The sequence below is a fragment of the Ambystoma mexicanum genome, chromosome 5p (genome assembly GCF_040938575.1).
Source record: "Ambystoma mexicanum isolate Mex_15411 chromosome 5p, UKY_AmexF1_1, whole genome shotgun sequence".
Classification (NCBI taxonomy): domain Eukaryota; kingdom Metazoa; phylum Chordata; class Amphibia; order Caudata; family Ambystomatidae; genus Ambystoma; species Ambystoma mexicanum.
In genome coordinates, this window is record NC_090930.1 from 806,163,179 (window position 1) to 806,181,048 (window position 17,870).

General features: G+C 45.8%; 1 protein-coding gene across 2 annotated transcripts in view; it reads left to right on the forward strand.

The window, feature by feature from the left end:
- LOC138481216 (uncharacterized) overlaps window positions 1-17,870 on the forward strand; it is a 373,635-nt gene that overhangs the window by 80,831 nt on the left and 274,934 nt on the right. For both annotated transcript variants that reach the window (XM_069613229.1, XM_069613230.1), the window contains exon 2: window positions 4,325-4,480. In XM_069613229.1, the coding sequence (XP_069469330.1) occupies window positions 4,333-4,480 (148 nt within the window). In that variant the 5' untranslated portion in view covers window positions 4,325-4,332. The remainder of the gene's footprint in view (window positions 1-4,324; window positions 4,481-17,870) is intronic.

Below are 17,870 nucleotides of genomic sequence, written 5' to 3' on the forward strand. Positions count from 1 at the left end.
AGTCAGACTCTTGTGGGACATTGCATCCGTCAGGGGGTTCTTCGCATGCCTATACTTTCCCATCTGACCATTGTAAGGGGGTTCTTCTTTATCAGACTCTTGGTCAGAAGTCCCAATCGGGTCTTCTACTATTAGGTTTTTCCAGGAATTTTTTCGTGATTTTGCTTCTTTTATTGAAGAAAGATGCCTGTCCCTTCTTCCGATTGTTTTTATTCTGTTAATTTTTATTTTTATCTTTTTTTTATTTGCCCGCTCCCCTCTTTTCTCTATATAGGTTTTTTATTCTTGGGTTTAGAAAGTACCTCGGAGACTTTCAGGGGTTCAGACTTCGGTTGCACGGCAGTCATATTTTTTGTGGCGAGATTGTCTGGCTCCATCCTAGTAGGAAGTACACCTGTAGCCATCAGTTTTGTGATAATTTTTGTGCGCAGAAGTTCTAATGCTTCGGTAAATCTGTTAGCTTGATCAATTTGCCTACCCATTAAAATACGGTTTTCCATAAATCCAGTAGAGTGGACTTAGAGCGTGCCAGTCTCTGATGTATTACCAAATTCAATTCCTTAAAGGGATTAGAGGATTCCAAAGGGTGCTGAGTGAGGTCTCTCAGATCAGCAATGGCTGAGAAAAAATGGGGGGGGGGGGAGATCCAGAAAAGAGGATTCCGGCACTGTTACAATCTCCTCCCTTGTCCCCCCATCTATCGGAAGAGGATCAATTATTTCATCTTCAAGGGCCTGCATAGGGCCTTCAGTGGAGTCAATAGACGGATGTACAATTGCTTCAGACTCCAGTAGCATTGAATCACTTGGCTCAGTGGGGGACAGCGGTAATGGCATATTCATAGCCATTCTTAGTGTAATTTTTACAGGTGTAAATATTAAAGGAGCTGATAAGATATCATATAGTCTGGGTCCCTGTATGGTAGAGCTCCTACTAGAAGGGCCAGCTGCAGCCCCTCTAGAGTAAACATATTCAACGCTATTTTGGCATCTGGACATCCCAAATAAATAAGCAGAACCAAGATATAAGTTTTTTTTTTAAAATTTCTTTTTTTAGAATTTATATATCTGGTTGAGAGTGTTATATTCAGGGTTTATCAGATTATAGTCAAATTTCAGACCAACGCAAGTAGGGTGTCACTGCCCTTTTAGATGCTATTAGTACTACGAAGTATATAAAGATCCAGACCTGTCCGAGAAACTTAGTCTGAGAGTCTAAGCATGCAGCCTATTTACTGTGTTTTAAATCGTACACAGTTGTTTGTCCTCTGCCTTCCCGTGCAGTCAGGCTACTACCCTTAGCAACCTCCACTGAACCCGTTGTCCCTCCACCCCACAAGCGGAGAGTATCCAGAACTTAAATTTGGTCTGCGAAAGAAAAACTCACCGACGCCAGCGCTCCCCGAAGCGTGCACTGCAAACAGTGCTTTCTGTGCTTGTTCGGTGCGTGCGGGTGCGCTGGAGCCGGTGTATTTATGCTTCACCCCGTGAGCACGCCAAAAAAGGGGGCGGAGTATTCGCGCCAGGAGAGCCCCTAAAGAAAATTAGGGAGAAAAAAAAGAGAAGACAAAAAAAGTGTATCAAAATAACAGGTAGGCAAAATGAGTGGAAGTAAAGGGACAGCACAACGTGCACAAATCTCTATAGATGCACAACAGACACCTTGTCCATTTCTAGTCCAGGCAAATGTGGTGCAACCAGAGCAGACGTCCGCTGCTCTTGAGATCACGGCACAGAGTACTCAGCAGACTGTCCAGGCGAAGGGGAGAGAAAATCCTTTGAAAACGTGGCGGCCACGCAAAGAGCTTTGTGACAGCAAACAGTGCTTTCCGTGCTTGTTCGGTGCGCGCGTGGGTACGCTGGCGCCGGTGTATTTATGCTCCACCCCGTGAGCACGCCGTAAAAAGGGGGCGGAGTATTCGCGCCAGGAGAGCCCCTTGTCAGTTTCTTGTCCAGGCAAATGTGGTGCAACCAGAGCAGACGTCCGCTGCTCTTGAGATCACGGCACAGAGTACTCAGCAGACAGTCCAAGCGAAGGGGAGAGAAAATCCTTTGAAAACGCGGCAGCCACGCGAAGAGCTTTGTGACAGCAAACGGTGCTTTCCGTGCTTGTTCGGTGCGACTAATACAATTACAATTGGGTGGCACGCCTGTGCCATGTCTGGAACATTCGGTTAATTTGGCAGCACGTAAGCCAAAACCCAGGTGCGGGGAGATGGGACATGAAGCTACCTCACCACCGAATTAGCCCAACATCTCCTCACCCATGCCCTCTGCCATAATTGTCTTTGTACCTGGCCTTGCAGAGCATTCTTGTCTTGAATGCACAGGCGTGAGGGCACTTGCTATCATGTCTGGAACTCCAAGTTCAAGCTCTATTTCCATCTTTGGCTCACGAGACCACAATTCGGTCCATTTTGTAGCTTTTAATTGCTTTAAATGAATTAAAACTTGCCATTCTTTTTTTTCTTGCACCTTAACGTGAGAAGATTCATCCTCTGCACACTACTCTTCAGAGTAGATGGCTGACCTCAATTTCTAGGATCTTGACTTCAGGCCAGACCGCTTTGCCACACAGCTCCACTAGCCTACTTATTATGCTGCGACACATCTTTTCATTCTCCTTTCATAGTTTTTTGGCTTACTATTTCATACTACGAATGTCCAGTACCTGTACAAAGGCGGCTTCGCTTGCATTCTATTCTCTACTCATAGCTAGCCTATAAAATGACTTGGATCTACCTTGCGTTTCAGCGTCTGTACATTCATTGGCCTGCTTTCTGCTGCACTTTAACATGTAATCTTTTCCACTTTGATAGTCCACTCGACTCTTTACTTCATCATTTGTCCTCTACGATCCATACATTATCTTTATTCAATATCTCAGGACATCGTGCACACTTTCTTATGACTTCATCAGTTAATTTTCTTAGCTCTTTCTCATATTCCTTCAGGCGGTTATTCCTGTAGGTTGTCATCACTTCGGGGGTACAGCTATAGCTAATGTCAGCCAAGGCATGGTCTCATGTCTCCAATACAAAAGAGGTAGGGGTTGAGAGGGGTGATCTCCTGCAGAGGTATACATTTGCTCCTCTACACCAGTGCGCCCCAGCTCTCACACAGCAGGCAGCCCTTTCTTTCAAGGAACTGCGTGGTTGAAGAGACCCTTTAATGACATGGCTCTGTGTGTGAAAGGGCTGGCTGCTGCGTGTCACTGTACTCTTTAGCCACCCGGTTTAAAGGACTTTCATGCTGTCTGAGGACTCCTTAATTAGAAACAATAGGAAGGTCGCCCCCCAACCTCTCCTGTTTCGGAGTACATTCATCAGGCATGGCCTTTTCTAATCCAAATTGCTAACACCTGCAGGGAACCGGTGTAACCATGCAGCACTGGCTAAACAGGCTGCCTTAGGTGTCCGCATGGTTGGTGGTAGTCGGGGTTAGGTTTTAGGCTAAAACTCATATCCTCCTTAACAAGGATAATCAACAGTCAGATATTATGGGAATTGTAGTCTGAAACATCTGGAGAGTCAGTGTATTGGGCTCCGTATGCATTTTTAGGAGGGCACTGAAGTTTCCCTGATCCCTGGGTACCTGATGTTTGACCTCACTCAGTGCTTTGGTAGAATGGGAAGAGTTGTGGTGTGGTAGACATCTGATTGCAGGGGAAACTCTGAACAGCCACAGTACGCAGGCCCACTTAGCTAAACTGACTTATCAGTAAATCTTGAATTGCTCAGGCCCAGATCGAATTGCTGACCCAAAGTTAATATGGTGATGACCCATGCAGTTTGATATGTAATCACTGACGAGGCCTCCAATGCCCACTCCTATGAATGGAGTGGATGACTAGTGGCAAACATTTGCAGCCAATCACTTAACGCCAGTTTCCTGAAAGGTATTGCACCTTCCTTTTGGTGGGGTAAGGGTTACAGGAAATTGGGGAAGTCAGCTAGTTTACACCTTGCATATCAGCCCTTCACTGCCGTTTCTCTTCTGGTTTGGAGGCAACCAGATTACTACACCGAGGGCCGGCCTGTGCAAGAGACTGTAGATGTACTGGCAAAATGTGGTCTATTGAATGCAGCAACATCTGTTCACCTGTTTAAAAAAAAGTCATGGTCAACTGTATATAAATTGTTAAACTGCTGCTTTGAATTTGTAAAACCATTTTAACTCCATAGCCTCAGTGCAAGTATCGGGTCATTGGCAGTGAGGAAATCTACAAACCAAGAAAATATTAGTTTAAACATTTTCCATTACTCGTTCTGTGCAATAGGTAAGTGTGCAGAAGCCTAACGCCAGTTTTCTTTGTTTCCCAACAGATATAAAAATGAACACTGCACCTGCCTCCGAGAGTGGGCCTTATGCCACAAATCACACAAGGCCCTTTTTTTATGCACAACCAACAGCACAACAGCCTTTCCCAAATCCATGGTACCTTGGGCAGGTTTACAATCCATACTGCCTGCCGGCACCAGGTAAGGCAAGCTTGAGGCTGCAAGTGGATAGTCCTGGACTAATGGCATGAGGTGAACTGTGTTCCTGTATTTTTAAAAGGCGTTACGTACATAGTTATCATGCACAATAATCCTAGTTTGTATGTTCAGTGTGAAGTGATAACTGCATTATTGGGGCACTCGACATTGTTTCCTCAGTTTCTATGGTCCATTGTGTCTATTAATCTGTCTTTTAAATGCCCCAACAACACATAAACCACCTTCTTTGACAGCTTATCATTCAATCAGATCGAACCCTTTTGGAGGGCCCTACCCCATTTTTGGCAGAAATGCATGCCACAACATGGGGGAAAATGGCTGCCGCGTAGCAAATGCTGATGGAACAATTGGAGCCAGCTGTGCACTGCATATTCGAGCCAGTATTCTGTTGGTCAGTTCATTTCAATGCTCCCTAGATATTTTCACCCCATCTCTTCCTTTTGCCATTGTGCAGCTTTGAGCAAACTTTGTCTAAAACTGTTTATTTGGAAAACCGCCAGCAGAAAACCAATTGCGCGCTTTCCACCAGTCAGGTGTTGCGCACACCTAACTTCCTGATCCTGTGCTGGTGGTGGCTTTGGCATTGGAATACCTTTTTAGTTTGACTTTTGGCACTAGGCATTCTGGATCACAAGACCCAGAATGGAAAGCACAAAATGAAACTGGATTAGCTAGTGCTAGTTGACCTCTGACGACTGAAACACTTTTAATTTCATTGGTTTAAATGTCGAAACCTTTTCTCACTCGGCTCTTTACATATAAGCCAATTTCCCCAATGCAAAACATGAGGCACCATTCGAAAGCTTCCACAGTCCGACATCTCATTTGTAGTAACTATATGCTCTTCTGCACTAGTGATCTTTGTAACCCACAGTTCCAACAAGTGTAGAGCAGCAGATGTATACATCCACAGGAGATACCCCCCCCTACTGCCTTTGTATTGGGAGATGGGAGACCGTGCCTTACACCAGCTATCTTACCAATACCAAAGCAAGTATTTGGAAGGAGATATCCATTGAGACAAGCATATTGAATGGACCCACAAGGTGATGACGACCTGCAGGAAGAGATCCCTGATGAAATATGAGAACGAATGAAGAAGACTGACGTCACAAAGTGTGCACAACGTCCTGAGATACTGAATGAAGATGTACGGGTCCTAGAGGAGAAAGGATAAAGTAAAGAATCACATGAACCTTAAGGTGTAAAAGATTGCACGATAAAAAGCTCTGCAGAAATCAGAAGCATTAAGAATGTACAGATGCTGAAACACAAGATGTATCAAGTTGTCTTATAGGCTAGCTATAATCAGTGAATAGAATGCAGGCAAAGAAGCCATTGTATAGAAACTGGACATATGAGCCAAATACCATGAAAAAGGAATGAAAAGCTGTCGCTGTAGAAACCGGTTGCTGAAGCTGCTTGGAAAGGCTGTCTGGCTTGAAGTCAAGATCTTAGAAATCGAGGTCAGCTATCTACTCTGAAGGAGTGCGCGGAGGATGAATCCTCTCCAGGTGCAAGAAACACCAAGGATGCCAAGCTTTATTCATTTACAGCGTTTAAAAGCTGCATAATAAAACAAATTGTGGGCTCTTGTCACGCAAGTCAAGGATGAACATGGAGTTTTGGACTTCCAGATATGATGGCGAGTTCCCCCACTCCTGTTCATTCCCATGACAAGAATACTCTGCAAGGCCAAGTACAAAGACAATTTCATGGCAGAAGCCATGGGTGATGAGATGCTGGGCTCATTAGGTGGTGAGGTAGCTTCATGTCCCATCTCCCTGCACCAGTAACTTGCCATAGTCTTGAGTTTGTCAGGTTATTTGGACTCAGAATTATTCTGGTAATCCTATCCTGTAACAGATGCACGTTCCAAGGGCAATAGACTTGGGACAAGATACATTGGCAGTTGGTGCGCATCAATATGTACTTTTTTCATTACTCAAAAAAATGCAGTTTTTCATAAACTAATCCCCCCTTTTAGATGCCAGAAGATTTTAAACTAAAATCGCCTGTAAACTGAGGGGTCCCTCATCTATCTTGAGCAATGCAACCTCCGTCCAGCCTGCTTAGCTGTCAGAGGAAAATAATTGACTCGCTACGAAAGGATGTATCTTGGCTGCCTCGTTTGTATGTACCGTCTGCACTTGAAATTTAACTGCATGGTCACTAGCTTTACATTGGTCTAGTTGGTAATTTTTTCACCCTCTTTTGAAATTGCATCCTTAAATTACTGTTCTGCACTTTCATTTGTTTTTCTTTCTAATCTCTGATTTAAGCCCTACCTTCCGTTTTTTAAAGGTGTCTTCATATTTGTTTTGTGCTTTTCGATCTAGAAATGGCCCACCATTGTTGAATACCTTCCCACCTGAGCAAAGTCTTCTCTTAATGTGCAAGTCTAGTAATGTGTATAAGTTGTGTTCATTGGCTCTTGTGCCTGTTAATCTTAAAAGATTGAGATCAATGGCAATATCAAGGTGGTCAAGGAGGTGGGGACACTTGGCTTTTACATGGACTCTACCCTCTGCTCCAAACAGGAGAAATCCTTGGCATCAACCACAGCTTACACATGTAAGCTCATCAGATCAGGTAAACCCTTTCCCTCAGATGACAACTGTATTATCTTGGAGCCATTATTCTATCCAGGCTCGACTATTGTAATGCCTTTTACATTGGTGCTAACATCTATCACCCATAGAATTCAAATCTTATAAAACAATGCCTTGAGCAGCTCTGTGTGCCTAAAAGATCTCACATATCTAAGATAAGGCGCCAACATAATTGGCTTTCCACCCAAAATAAATCTACTTATGTTGCATCCCTTACTCACAAAGCTCTGAATAATGCAGCACCAAGTTATTTTATGGATAGATTCCTAAAGAGAAGCTCCACCCGACCGTCAAGAACAACTAATGCCAACAGCCTTATCATACCGAGATTCAGGATGGCTAAGGCCGGGGGCGGCAGCTTGCCTGTCCGAACGGCACAATTATGGAATTCATTGCCACATCTTTTACGAGAAGAGCAGCCTTATCTCAAATTCGGATCTAATTGTATCAATCTGCTTTAGTCTTCGGACAACTAGTTAAATACTAGCTTATACAAGACTCCCGCTCCCACCTTGTTTTCACATACTCCCCATCCAGTTACCCATTTGTACATTTTCCCATTTGTCTAATTTTTTGACCTATTATTGCCTTTTTAAATATTCCGTTTTGTTTATAATCTGTACCCATGTTACTGAAAGCCTTGCATATTCTGTACTGTTGCACCAGTTACCTTTGGGTTTGGTGCACATTATAAATGAATAAAACAAATAAGGCCTTGTTTGCTAAATGATTTAACATTTAGGGAGTCTATCCTTGAAAACATTTTTGTTGATGGCTTCCTCTTCTCGTCATGTTTGCTTGAGATCTGCATAAAAGGCCACTTTCTTTTCTCTGCCTGCTCTGGTGAGAGAATAGGCTTACATGTTTTGTTGTCTATGCCAATTGCTCTCTCTCAAATCCTTAACTGTTCAATCTCCATTGGACATGAGGGCCGTCATGTCTACTTACAGCCCTTGGTTTAATCTGCCAAATCGGAGGACACTAGGTCTCCAGTGCCTTGTAGAATGGACTCTGGGGAATGGTACCAGTCTCGCAGTCTGTGTTTGCTTAGATGGACTTTAGGTTGATGCACTAAAGTTTCAGACGCCAAGCACTAGTTTTGCCGTTACCAGCCTGAAGACTTGGATTGGAGCGAACATAATCAATGTGGTAGCATGACTCAAGACACAACCGAATTTTAATGGGTTCGAATAAAATTCAAAAAATTGAATCTTCAGTAAATTGGGAAGAAATGGTCTTAAAGGTGGCCGGCTTCAGTGAGTGCCCTGCATAAAACAATGGGGGGGGGAGGTGGCGCAGGTAGAATGCAAGTAAATGACTAAATCAAATAAATAGTCTTAAGTGCCAAAGGACGATAACTGTCATTAAAATGGAACCTGTTTTGAATGCTCTGGTTCCATCTCTAACGTGTATGTGGAGCGTGGGTGACTCACCAAAAGCCTGGTATGGCAGATAGTCCCAAGAACAATTGTGAAGGGTTTTTTCCTCATCATTTGTCACAATTCTTGCGAAAAACATAGTTGCTTGTGATATCTCTAAATCCTGTGCTAGCTGTAAATCTGTAAATCCTGCGACATCAGGTCATATACACTCCTTGCCCAAACCATATGCACTGTGCCCCATCCCAACCATGCAGCACCCCTTAAATGTTTCTTGGGGAACACCGCCTGATATCTTAATTCTCAGAGATTGTCCATAATAATTTGTGGTAGCATTTCAGGGTCCTGTACCCCACTTTGCAGAAACACCCAGAATTCAGCCCACTCCTCTGTTAGTGTCAAACGTCCTTAGCAACATTCTGTGGGAGTGACTCTTCCCATCCGGTTTCTGCAGTCTCCCGTCATGCCATTGATTTTTCTGGGAATGGTGGAAGCTGACATTGCACTATATCTGGGGTGGGGGCGGCCGGCATCAATGGGATTCAGACCTGGCTGAAAAACTGTGTACTCACTTCCTTGGGTTATGGTGACGGTGGGGGGAGGGAGGTCACCTGGTTACATGTGTCTAAAGCAAAGAAACCTGAGGCTCTGCTTATGATTACATGCCCTGCCATTCTGGGCTGGGGGGAACAAGGTTGCTTGGTTATGGAGTCCAACCACTGCTCGTCTGAGCAGTAACTTTGTCTCTTCTGTCCTGCTGGAACATGGGCCAAAGACTAACCTGTTTGGGGTAAAATCGGTCTCCTCAAACTATCCGCATAAGCTAGTTTAATATACATTCCGGAAACGTTGCCTGCCAAGTGTACCTATCAAGAGGAGGCATGTGCTCCTAAGCACTATATTACAAATTAGTGGCTTATGGTCTGGGCCGAGAGGAGGGCAGCAACTGTACATTGACCAAAAAGGTCTAGTTACCAAAATGTAAGTTAGTATCTTGCACTTGTATCTTTTACGAGTGTCTTTTAATTGAAGAACATTTTGTTCTTTGAAGTATTTTTATACGGTATTTGTAATTCTTTTTGTAATAAAATGGCTTTTTGATATGTATTGTGTGATGTGGTAGTCCACTGAAACAACTAATCTGCTTCTGAAATGTAAGGAACCTGGTTAGACTCTGATGGTACACTGACTTAAAACAAGTCGCTGTTTGAGAACAAGGGTAACTGTCTCTGGATTTCTATATTGTTTCCCTTACAGAAGACAGTCCCCCAGTAACAAAAAATAAGGGTGGCCCATTTTGTCTTGTCTGACAGAAGTAATGGTGTGCAACTGCAAAACATGATTTTGGCCCATAGCCGTTAATCTTAAAGTAATTGTGGTGTTGCTGAAGTCTTAGCAGTGGCTAATGAAATACTGAAACGGCTGTGATTAGTAAATGGGGTCATAGCTGGTTTTCTGATATTTTGATGCCTGCTTGGGTATTTTGGATACATAATTACCTTTATTGCAAGTGCTACCTGTCTCAATTTGCTTTAGTTTGTACCTTTTGCTAGTGGATAATCTGACAAATGACCCTGCAAACTGCTGTACTTATGACTTCATTAAATGGATAAGAGCAGGGACTGACTTTGAAAGTGTAATCAATCATTAGTGATGTGGTAAGATCAATCCTTATGGATACTAGGATAGTGCTTAAGGTGTCTGCTTTGCTAGCAAAGAGAATTCATCCTCCTTCTGTGGTTGAAGCTTTCGCTTTAGGGAATGGGATCAGCCTGCACTCTACAAGCCCACTCAGGCCTTCATCTGAGAGCAAAATAGTGAATGCCATTAAAAGGTATATTGACAACTGTGATTAGTGCTAAGCAACGGGAGCACTCCTTCTGAAACGCAAGATAAATGCACATTATTTGGTGGTTGGAAGAGCAGAACTCGTGCATAATATGTTAGTGTACGAATTGGCAGAATGGTGCGCTGCTGAGCCATTGGTCTTTGGAGCACGTTGATGAGCTTTTTTTGCCCCAAACAGTAAAATTTGATTTCATTGTAGACAACGGAACAAGGGTGGAATTGTGAATTGTTGGAAATGTGTATGTGGTAGCATAAGGCTACCTTAAAGCAGGACCAAAGATTTGAACCTATGTATCCATTGGTGTCCAATGATAAGTAGCTCTCCCCAAAATAGTGTGGTGCACGTTAAGCATCCAACAAATGGTGTCGTTGAGGAATTAGATCGATGTGGCATTGTTCAAATGTGTCTGGTTGCATAGTGTCAGTTGGATCCCAGCATTGTCTTGCCTGATTTGCCATCCAAAACTGCCTATGGATGGTGTTGCTGTGGTGCATAGTGTGCAGGATTGATAACAAAATGGCTGCCAATGAAGTACATAAAATCATCAATCGGGTACTTGGGGATGGACTTGATTTGTCAGGCTTCACTTAAAATATATTTTTAGGCTTATAAAGTGGTCTTGGCCACATTTACGTAAGTCAATGGTGTCACAAGTCAGGATGTATAGTAGCACTTTGCAAATGCAGGACACAAGTGTTAGAAATTAAATCATTTAAAAAATGTACTTCACATGTGTTTCGGTACAACCGTTTGATGGAAGTTATGGAAAGTGTATTGCAGATATATCAATTGTCAACCAAACTCTAGCTCTCTAGTGGTATAGCCTTGCATGTGTGCTTGGATACTTTGCATGCATCGAGCAGTTTTTCAGAACATTCAGATTTCAACCAAAGATGGGTATTTTATAAACGCCTTACAGAACACTTCGAAAATAAAACTGCACACGTAATGAACCAACATAATGCCAGGTGGTGAAGTGCACATTATGTAGTGAGCACGAAGGGGCTTCCACGTACAATATCCCAAATTACTGGTACACCATTCTAAAAAAAAGCTGTATCTTGAGTAGGTGAACATTTATCAATTACGATCAATGCACAACAGTTATAAATGCAATACCACAGGAAGGCTTATCCCTTTTTTCAATGCAATGGTGTATGTGGGAGAAGAGGGTATGCTTGCAGGTTACACGCCGGGACCAATAGGCTGTTTTGTCAGACCCATCTAGGCGTGTCTAAACCGAAAGGCAGACCCGTAGGATTCCTTACCTTTAGTAAAGTTAAGACACATGAACTTCCACCTCAGGTTGCTATTGGCCGAACGGTGCATTCCAAAACTCGAGGCAAATCCTTTAAGCAATGCATAAGCTGCACCAAGTTCTTTGGCTTGACAGTTTCCATGAGGCATGAAACTTCATTCGCTAAAGTGGAGTATTTTTACTACTGTGATTATGTACCATGGTGCAGGCAGTTAAGAACGCCTTGAGGACACACCTGATAGAAATGGAATGCTTAATGCAACTGACTTGTTATCAGGAAATTTGGTTCTATGTGATATTTTCGCATTTTATTTTAAAGGCTGATCACAAAAAAGATGCATTTTTTGACTGTTTTTGTGTGGCCCTTTAAATGCCGAAATATCCTATACCGGCCCTCCACCCCGTCACTGCCCTCTGCAGGTGATTCCATGCCCACCCTCTCCCGCTGACTTTCCATAAAATCGGGTAGGTGGGGGGGGGATTTAACCCCCCCCTTTACCTAATCCAGCACCCCGACCCTGCCCAACACACGCGCACTATTACACCCGGGCCCACCCGGATGGGAGGCCCGGGGCCGTAAGCTGGGAGGTGGGGGATTTGTGCGAAGTCCGGTGGGGCAGCGCCTGTTTGGCGCTGCCCCACTTAGCATGCACATGGTGGGGACGGGCTGCTGGGTCCCTTAACAATGGGAACCCAGACAGCGTGTCTCCAAGACAGGAGGGTGAGGTGAGGGGGGCAGGTGACAACCGGTAGTCGCTGCCCCCTGTCACCTTGCCCTCCATACTTCAAAGGCCCCCCTTCCCATACTGCGGATGCTGAGCGGGGGCCTTTTGAAGTTCAAAGAAAGGGCCGCCTTGCCCCCAGGCCGAATTTTGCCTTTATCTGGCGGGGGCAAGGTGGCCCTTCTCATGCTTCCTCCCCGTCAGCCACGAACAGCAGCAGGACGGCTGCAGGACTACGGAAAAGAACACGCTTTTGAGACTGGAAGAAGTCTCTGCACTCCTGCGGTGTCTTTCATCTGGCCTCAGCAGAGCACTGCTGGACGTTAGCTGCACCAGCCCTACAGACAGCGACAGTGCTCGGAGAACAAACAAGCCGTCGGAATAGGACCGGGAACTGAAGAGTGGCAGCAGGAGGCACAAAACTGATCTGGGCACACAATCAGGAGTGGAAGCAGCAAAGAGGAATATTTTTGCCCTCGAATTCCCCAAGGCCCAGCAGGCCTTTTCACATTCCCCAAGCAGCGATTGCCAACCCGGAAAAGCTTCAATGCGGTGACCTATTAACCCTGCGCAGAGGCGCTTGGAAGGGCGGCTTTCCCCTCCCAGGCCCCTCCGACACAGTTGCAAGTGCGACAGCTGTTCTGGGGACATTGAGGCGACGCTGCACAAACATAAGCAAGAAAGCAGCCCGTGCCTGGAACGGTACAGGCTAAAAACCTCAGCCTTGGAAGCAGGTCGACACAGAGCAACCTCGAGAGAGGTAAAACTCGAACTGCAAACTTGGCATACATAATATTGAATTTTTCCGCATTAGCACATCAGCACATTGCAGAAGGCAGCCCTGCAGAAAGTGATCTCTGTAAACTCCCGGGGAGCTGAATTCGGGGATAACAATAAGCCGAACTGGGCGAAAGAAAAGGCTCTACATTAATCCTTGTTTCCAGGCCTAACCACCACAGAGCAGGACCACGGTGGTGCTGACAGGCCGTCTCCTTTCCAAAACACAGCACCAGCAAGCATCTGCAGTGAACGCAGACAGCTATTAACTCGGCAAAAAAGCGCAAAACAAGTTTTTGGAAGCAGGAAGACACGGAGCAAGAAGTGTAACTCATAACTGGTGCCATAAAGAAGGAAGGCACCCTACATCATATGGTAGTGCTTGACCCCTGGCAGCATTGGTCAGAAGCGAGCACACAGGGGCACAACACACTAAGTGGGCAACACAAGGACAGCCCACTACAAACTAGCACTCAGAGGCCAAAAGAGGAAAGTGATGGCCAACACTTTATCCCTAAAAGAAACACTACTCCTGGAATGGGCCAAAGCAGTGGAAGCAGTCCATGGCATGGACGTGGCGCAAGAAAGAATGGCAGAGCTTGCATCCCCCAGCCTCAACGACGATGACACAGACGCCCTGGAAGATGAGGTCGAGGGCGAGGAGGGGTTTGCAGAAAGGGAGCAGCCGGCCAGGAAGAAGCAGCGCCTTGACGTCCGCAGCATGCCCGCCTATTCAGACACCCACCCAGGCACCAAAAGAAAATCAAAATCGGGTACTGTGAAAAGCAATGATTTGGGGCCTATGCTAGAACAATTTTAAAATGGCACAAGGGTGCGGGTGCTGGGAAAAAGACGAGGCACGGGGATGACTCGAGCAGCTCCATGAGCGGCAGCACGGACATTCGGAATATGGGGGCGAGGATGACCAGGGCCACCTTAAAGCAAGGGTTGGGCCTAGCAATGATGTTATGTCTCCAAGCCCACATATGACTATGGGAGGCGCACAGCCGGCAAAAGTGTAAATAGAAGCCTAAAAAAGACTATTGCATGGCACAGCGAAAAATTAAGAGAAAGATTTGGAAAAAGCAATTCATTGATATTTTTGCCTATTGGAATACGAAGAATCAGGCTTTGACATTTCAAAAAGGGATAAGAAAGAGGAAGAAAAAGAGAGAGCAAAGAGGCCCACCCTGGAGTAGAATAGTCAGGACTGAGAAGCCTCTTTTCAAATCCTATCAACAATCATCCTAGAAAAATACCCAGAAGAGGGCACTGCACTGATTGCCTACCACCACAGAATTTTGGAGAGTCACAAAACCTTTGGGGGGGGAGCCATGGCTGACTATGATGGAGAGTTCAGGAAGGAGATGCAGAGATTCCCTGACCTAGGCTGGGAAGAGGAAGACCCCAAACTGTATATTTCCCATGTCTTAAAAGAAAACTCAGCTCAGAGTGCTCAGAATAATAAGGACAAGAGCAGCAAAGCAACAGAAGGGATAGAAACAGGCAGCATAACCAGCATAGGTCACAACAAGACAGTGCAAATGCCAACAAAAACAAACAGCCGTTTCGAAGACCGCCCCCAGGGGGGCAAAAAGTGGGGCAGAATCAAGGGCAGTTTGGCAACCGTAGCACAGGGGGGCAAAGGGAGCACCCCGGGGACCTGCTGGTATTTCAACAGAGGGTCATGTAACAAGGGCACAGAGTGCAGATACAAGCACCAATGCAGCACATGCATTGGTGGCCGCAGCAGCAAAGACTGCACAAAAGCCTCTCCTTCCAGGCCCAGCCAAAAGTCAGAGGGTAAAAACATGCACTAGTTATAAGATGGGGGCCTCACCAATAAAAATTGACCAACTAATAAAAATGTTAGAGAACTACCCTGACCCTGCAGCTAGATAATTCTTGGGTCGGGCTTCAAAGATGGGTTTCAGATCCCATTCAGGGGCCAGGGATCTCCAACTATACCCAAAAACCTAAAAATCTGCCTCTTCCCTAGCCAGCATAATAAGAGAATAAATTGGTAAAGAGCTAAACCTAGGGAGGATTGAGTGTCCCTCTCCAACACCCTCCCTTCATTGAGTTTTTTATGCTTCCCCCTGGCCATTGTGCCCAAAAAACAGCAGGGGGAGTTTAGGATGATCCACCATTTATCGCACTCACCCGGAAGCTCTTTCAATGTTGGCATCCGTGCCACTGAGGCTGCTGTCTTACAGCTGCGTGCAGGATGCGGTTGACCTAGTAAACCTGTCAGGTAGAAACACCCTCTTGGCGAAAGCCGACATTAAGTCAGCATTCAGGCTGCTGCCTGTGCACAAGAACACTCACCAGTGGCTGGGTTTCCATTTTGACAACAAATTCTATTTTTGATAAACGCCCCCCCCCCCTCCATGGGCTGTGCCATCGCGTGTGCCTACTTTGAACTGTTCAGTTCTTTCCTATAAAGGGTACTCCAACAGGCCATGCCTAGAGCCAGAATGGTACACTATCTGGATGATTATTTTCTTCACTGACCCAGCAGGGTCTCCCCTAAGCAGCTCATCCATAAAGTTATTCAGTGAAACCATGCAGGCATTAGGGGTTTCCACAGGCGCCTGAGAAGACGGTAGGACCCACCACCACCCTGTCATTCCTAGGCATAGAGATTCCCTCTTCCAAGAGGGAATGCTGCCTACCCATAGACAAAATAGAGGACCTTCTAAAGACAATAAGGTTGATGACGGGCAGGGACAAGGCGACGCGGCGGGAAATAGTCCCTTGCTGGGAAGCTCAATTTTGCTACCAGAATCCTGTTCCAAGGCCGGATCTTTAACAGGAGCCTGGAACTAAAAATGAGGGGGTTACTAAGCCACACCACCACATCAGATTGAGCAAGGAAATAACACAAGACCTGGCCATATGGGAATCATTTCTTAACAATTTCAATGGCCAGGTGATATGGCGCAAAACCAAAAGGTCCTTGTTCACAGATGCGGCTGGCAGCAAAGGATTTGGGGTATGTTTTGGTAACCAGTGGTGCGCTGAGCACTGGCCTCCCTGCTGACAGGGGAGGGACTGGTCCAGGAACATCACACTGCTAGAGATATTCCCCATATGGATGGCACTCAATTTATGGGGGGACTTGTTGGCCAGCACAGAACTGGTCACACGGTCAGACAACATGGCGGTTGTACACATTTTAAACAAGGGTGCTGCCTCCTGCCCTCTGGTGCTAAAAGTGTTCAGAGAAAGGACAAAAAGTCACCCTGGAAAATAACATGGTAATTATTGGGCGGCACATTGCAGGCAAAGATAATAAGGCCGCTGACGCTCTGTCCTGTTTTCAGTTCTCCACTTGGAAGGCACTAAACCCACAGGCAGAAGCCAGGAGGATAGCAGTTCCAGAAGAGGTTTGGGCCATCATGGACACATCCAAGGCACCCCCAGCCAGCCAGCTGGTCACAGCTCTTCCATGAGTTGCTCGCTCCCAGCTCCACCCTCCCCCCTGTTCCCCCCACCCCGGGCCTGGGCAAAAAGGGGGCTGCCTTTCCCGGCACCACACTCATACAGGGGAGCCTAAAGGTGTCCTAGGGGTACTGGCCAATAAAGGCGCCGGCACAGAAAACTGCCAAAATGTACAATAAGTGCTTGACTGATTTTGGAAACATCACAAAAGTCACCAACATCAGGGATATACAGGAAAGCCATGTAAATGACTTTATGGAGTGGGCTTTCAAACAAAGCAAAAAGAAGGCATGGGCTTCATCCCATCTGGCAGCAGTTTCATATTACACTAGATTAGCGGGGGCACCCGACCCCACCCACGGCGCACTAACCAGATATGCTCTCAAGGGTTGGTCCAAAATGGAAGGGGCCAAGACAGACACCAGGCGCCCCCTCAATTTTGCTAAATTAAAAATTCTGCTAGACACCCTCCCTGCAGTATGCAACAATGCCTACAAGACCTCACTATTTAGAGCTGCCTTCACACTCAACTACTCTGGGGCGTTCAGGATCAGCGAGATAGCCTCCAAAAACACAGGATCAGAGGTAGGGCTGTGAAACTATGCAGGTCCAAAACTGACCAATTAGGAAAAGGGAGGATCATCAACCTGTACTACACTGAGGAAACAGTATATTGCCCCATCTGCACCACCAGGGCGCTTCATGAACAAGCGCCCCAGCCGGGGGGGGGGAGCAATTATTCGCACACAAAAATGGGTCTGCCCTCAGTAGATTCCAGGTGAGGTCTGTCCTCAGGAAGACTACAATAGCTATAGGATGAAATCCTACTGAGTTTGGATCCCACCCCTTCAGGATAGGAGCAGCCACTTCAGTCTGGATGGGGGGGTTGCAAGAGAAAGCCATAAATGGGATTGGGGGTTGGAAATCGGGGGCTTAAAGATACATCAGGACTTGATCTAATAGTATTCCCCCCCACCCCATTATCTCATCATACACCCATCTTAGGGGCAATGACTTCGCCTCAGCTGGGCAGGAAGCTTCTTCTGGCTTAAATCTGCACCTCCCTCAGATCCCTGGCCCGCATGCTAAGACTTCGAACAGGAGTGATGATATCAGAAATCATGATAGGAGATTTCTAGGCGCAAACTTAACAAAGCTTAACAAAGCTGTGGCCAATTTCTGCCTTTTCTTAGGCCTCAAATTTATTAAACATGGGATCTCGGTACGCAACCAGGCCATGTTCTGCAGTGACGGGGTTCACCTGTCCATTGAAGGTATGGACATCTTCACCAGGAATATTTTCTGGACCCTGGCAGCCAGAGGCTGTACTT